Genomic DNA, 5,105 nt, shown 5'->3' with positions numbered 1-5,105 from the left:
GAGAGAGAGAGAGAGAGAGAGAGAGAGAGAGAGAGAGAGAGAGAGAGGGATGCAGATTTTTCTTCCTGTTGAAAATGTCGTTTTAAAGTTGTTTTAGCACAGAGTCTTAGCTAAACGCTGTTTGTTCACGCCTGATCTCTTGGGGCCAATAGAGTAGGAAAATTGCTTTGTTTAATTTCTAGATGGGAAATAAGATTCATTAGTGAGAATGTTTTGTTTTAAATACTACCTGAAGTTTGTGGTGCTCCTTACTGCTAGTGTGCTGTCAGCGTCCTTGCTTGCTTATTGGTAGGCCCCCAGTGTCCCTGGCTTCTGCCTCTGAAACTTCCACCTAAAGGACTGGTTTTCTAGTCGCAGCTTACTATTAACGTGAGAACTCGAAGGAGGTGGTTATATCTTACTGATTGCATTTTTTTCATGTGCCAAATTGTTTTGTTGTCAGATATCAGTCATGTCAAAGGTTAAATTACATCTCAGAAAGTTCCTTCCTGCCTTTCTTCACCAGCGTAGCTCCCCTCCCCACTACTAGCCAGAGTCCGTGCCAGCCAGGGTAGTTACAGCCTGAGCAGGCCTGGGCTTCAGATAAGCAGAAAGTAGAGCTGCTGTGAGACTCAAAGGGAAGGGAGCCAATAGCTCTGCTCCGCTGTGACTGGTACTGTGACCCTCTCGACAGTTACTAACTCCCTGTCCCCCTTTTCTGTTTGTTTTTTTTTCCCGTAGCACTCCAGTTCTCGCCTGAATTACCAAAGCAACGTTCAGGGGTCCTCTCAGTCCCAGAGTACGCTAGGTTACTCGTCATCTCAGCAGAGCGCCCAGTACCACCCATCTCACCAGGCCCATCGGTACTGACCCACTGCCCTGGGCCTGGCCGCTGAGAGCACGGAGCACAGACTCCAGCAGGGTGGTGTCTGCATTACAAAGAACCCCAGGATGAAGACTGACCCATGCAAAGCGCACAGCCACTTGAAAGGAAACCTTTGCATGCTAAGTGTTTTGAAGGACTAATACCTCTTCTTGACTTAAAGAAGATTCTTGTGAAGTGTCCCAGCCCTCTTCCCCGCATGAATTCCTCTGAGACTTTCCTGATGAAGCATCTGGCCTACCCCAGCACTTCTGCATCCTTCAGCAGTCTCTGGAGGAGTCTCTGGTGCACCTTTCTCACGCTGTAGCAATCATTCTATTTATCGTTTCTTAGGATTTCAATGTTCTAGGAACAGGGTTCCAATGGTGTATAGTTTTATACTTCATGGACTGACTTAGCAACACCAGTCAGATGCACCTTTAAAGCACTACACAGTCTTCACAGACTAACTGCTTTGCTCTTGGAAGTCTTAAAAAGAAACTGTTACTGTCCCAAAGTACTTTACTATGGTGTTTGTATTTATCTCTTTCAGGGAAGGTCTAGTGAAAGACAAGTGTGGGATAGATGGCGCCCACAACCAAAAACAGCGTAGGTCTTTGCAGCTGCCCGCTTATGCTGTGAAGGACTGAAATACTTGGTGGTTTTTATATAATCATTTATGGGGAACTCAGTTCCCAGAATCCTATTCTGAATAATATTCAGTAATTAAAATTATAATTTTAACTTCATGTAGCTAAGCCTTCTTTAAAAGAGGTTTCAGGAGCTTTGATGGAATCTGGTCCTTTGGGACTCACCTGGGAAGTCTGAAGAGACTGTTTCCTGCACTAGGAGCTCACAAGGAGTCATGCTGATCAAAGCGTGTTTCTTCCACTTGAAGGAAAAGCTTTTTCCATGTATATCGTCAGAGGCTTCTCTCTAGAAGCTGCTGGCTCTTCGGTCTCTTCACATCTGGTCAGCATGAGTAACTTTCTTTCATAATCAAGGATACTCAAATAGAAGCCTGTTAATTCATCTGCAGTGTTTTCCATTTGTATGTACATTAAGCATAAAATGACTATTTTTAAAGCATGGTAAAATTTTAGGTTTCATTCATGTTCGAAGTATGTATTATGTATGCATAATTTTGCTATTATTGAGACTTAACGCTGTCGAGAATCTTTTTTATTGCACTGAATGCTTTCTTTTGCCCCTAGGAAAAAACTTAATAATTGTGCCTAAGAACTACGGGCAGACAGTGTGACGTAGGTGAGGTGAGTATCTGCATTTCCATGATCTACGACTTAGAGGGGAGTTCCTTCTTAGCTCCTTTTAAGGAACCCCCACCTCCAGAATCAGGAGGAAATGTAAAGGCTTAGGGCTCCCATTGTAGTTCAGGGGCCAGAACATCTGTGCTCTGATGCACATCTCTGCTCTGATGCTCCTAGCAGCACCAGCCTTGTTCTCAATGTTTCCTGAGCTAGAAAAAATAGCCAATTGTTGTATATGCAAACTATATGCATTTTTAAAAACTATTCTTGTGAACCTATCTACCTGGTTATGATACTCTGGGGTCCATATACAAGTAAATAAGATTTTTAGAAGCCAGTATACATTTTGCACTATTGATGTGATACTGTAGCCAGCCAGGACCGTCTGATTTCAGCATAGTGAGGGTTATAAATAGTAATAAAGGCTGTATAGTGACATGCACACCAGGACCGAAAATGAAGTCATTGACACGTGACGTGCTTCATTGGGAGGAATCTCTGTCTCCTTAGATTTGTTTTATCCCTTATATTTTTTTAAAATAAGAATCAGCCTCCTGCATAATGCAGCTATCTCTATAAACTTCTGCCCTGTGCCCCGGAGCCTTCGTCCAGGGCCACTGCTCCGTATCACAGGCCCAGCTCTGCTGGGTAGAAAAGAACAGGAGACATTTCCTTCTACAGCCAGTCCAGTGACAATAAACTCATGTGGGATGTCTGTGCCAAACTATGCTTCTGTATTTTGTGGTAAACAGTGTTATAGGGAAGCAGATCTGTGTCTGACCACTTAAGGAGCAAGCCAGTGATTAGCTGTCACAAAAGGCATCTATGCATATTTGAAACGTTCACAGCAGCCTTCAGCAGCAGTTGGGTGGCCCTTGTGGACAGAGCATACTCTACTAAATGGTTGTAGAGAATTACAGTGAAAACAGAAGCTCTGGTCTGGCCATGAGCTCAATTTAATAAAAGGCATTAGCCCTAGTCTGTGTATATACATACATATATATATATTAAATCAGTTCTTTGTACACAAACTGGATACACAGTTCTGGCAGTGGGCACTTACACATTCACAGGACTATTCTGGTAAAACTGACTCAAACAGGGCACTTTGTCATTTGCTTCCAGTATAGTGTTTTCCAGGACATAGCCAGAAAACTATCTATACAACTGGGTTCTACATCACTGCACTGATTCTGGCCCTTTGATTTTCTCTTCTTGTCTCAGGGTTGGTGATGCATACCTGCACCCAGTACTCTTAGAAATAATTTCTGTTCATTATTTCCTTTCTCTGTGAAGGAAGCAAAGCCTTTCATATACATTTAGGCCATAGTTCGTGGGGTAAGACCTCTGATGGGACCTATGAAGCTTCTTAAGGGTGGAATTTACCTTTGTGTGCCTCAAGTGATGGCATTTCTCTTTGAACGTTCATTAGATACTATTTTCTTCTCTAGGGACACAGGGAGGCGTCCTCTGACTTAGGGGAGCTTTGGAGTCTAGAGAGGATTGAAGGATTGAGTTAAAAGGTTTCTGTTCTTTATATTAAAAGTCACTTTTAGAGGTAGCTTTGTGACAAGGTGTTTGGGGAAAGGATCCAGGCATTTGGGGACAGAGTAGCTAGCAGTACGATAGCATGAGTTGGTAATTGGAGACTGAAGCAACCCTTTTGATGAAGTGAACCCCGAAGTGAGGTGCAGAGATTAAGGGACAAGTCCGTTTTTATGTCTGTGCTTTTGAAACCTTAGGACTTAGAGCTCAGACGTTCTGCACGCGATAACGTAGCTTCATGACTGGGAGGGTTGGTTGGCCTCACGTTCACACAGGCTGGCTGCCTCATTCCTGGTTGTTCTTGTGCCTCTGAGATGATGCCCTGCTTTGCTAAAAGGAAAAGGAATTGGAGAGCAGGACTTAGAGCTTGCTTTTGTTTACGATAGAGCAGCAGCTATACACACTGCTCCCTAGGTGACCGAGACAGACAGTGAACGGCCATCGGGCTTAATGGAGTCTCGAAGGAGTCATGCTCAAGTAATAATTTTATGCAAAGTGTAGCAGGTTAGGTCCCCATAATCATCATCAAGGTTTGTTACAAACACCATAGCCCCAAAGGTCAGTGTTTGAGGGATTCCAGAAGTGTGTGATAGCCAAGGGTACTTACCCTTCCTTCCAAGCTGTTTTCCATAGGGAGTGATGCTGATGAGTTACATGGGAAATACCTAATGCACTGTTACCACCCAGTAAATAAATTAATTCTATGTAATTAAAAAAAAAAAAAGCTTTGTCTGGGTAGACACTAACAGCATTATACAAAGCCAGGACTGAGATGTCCTTTTTAATAAGAACTGAAAGTACTTTTTATATGTTATACAGTCTGTCCTTTCTAAACTAGTTTGTACTTCTCATAACCCCTATTTGTGAAGTGTACCTGTCGATCTTTTTGGTCATTTTCTGCACGCACTCCCTCTGTATGATTAGATATTGCCATGACTCTCCTTGCTCTGCTGTGATGTGTGTATACCAAGCCTACTGCCCTCGGAAGCCCGCTCTGGGGATGCAGGGTGTGTGGCCTTGGCCTCTTCAGAACTGGGTGCTTCTGCTCTGGAGTTATCCAGCCACCCTTCTCAAAGTGACTGTTCCAGCTGCGATGAGCTACATCACATTTATTTTATATTCTTGGTTGAAATAAAATTTAATTGACTTTGTTTCTGCGTGGATTATTTTAGGAGTAGACACAGTTTTTAGTTTAAAAAAGTATTATGCTCCTATGTGTACATGGGCATAGACAGATTGGTGCATATGTAAAATGCTGCAGTACAGAAGTCTGTCTTAGGGTTTCTGTTTCTATGACGAAGTGCCCAGGGGCAACTCACGGAGGAGAAAGTTTATTTCATCATACAGCTCGTAGTCCATCCACAGAAGTCAGGATAGGTTCCTGGAGGCAGGAGCTGACCCAAAGCTGGCGGTGCCCACAGTGAGAGTGACCCTTCCACATCAGTCATCAG

At 43.4% G+C, this 5,105-nt stretch overlaps 1 protein-coding gene across 7 annotated transcripts in view; it reads left to right on the top strand.

Moving 5' to 3' along the window:
• Cdk19 (cyclin dependent kinase 19) overlaps positions 1-4,805 on the top strand; it is a 132,121-nt gene extending 127,316 nt beyond the window's left edge. For all 7 annotated transcript variants that reach the window (XM_028769059.1, XM_028769060.1, XM_028769065.1 and 4 more), the window contains one exon: positions 721-4,805. In XM_028769059.1, coding sequence (XP_028624892.1) covers positions 721-849 — 129 coding nt within the window. In that variant the 3' untranslated portion in view covers positions 850-4,805. The remainder of the gene's footprint in view (positions 1-720) is intronic.
• The last annotated feature ends 300 nt before the right edge of the window (positions 4,806-5,105 follow it).

The sequence above is a fragment of the Grammomys surdaster genome, unplaced genomic scaffold, assembly GCF_004785775.1.
Source record: "Grammomys surdaster isolate TR1022 unplaced genomic scaffold, NIH_TR_1.0 190, whole genome shotgun sequence".
NCBI classification, from domain to species: domain Eukaryota; kingdom Metazoa; phylum Chordata; class Mammalia; order Rodentia; family Muridae; genus Grammomys; species Grammomys surdaster.
This window is presented reverse-complemented; position numbering and strand designations above follow the sequence as displayed.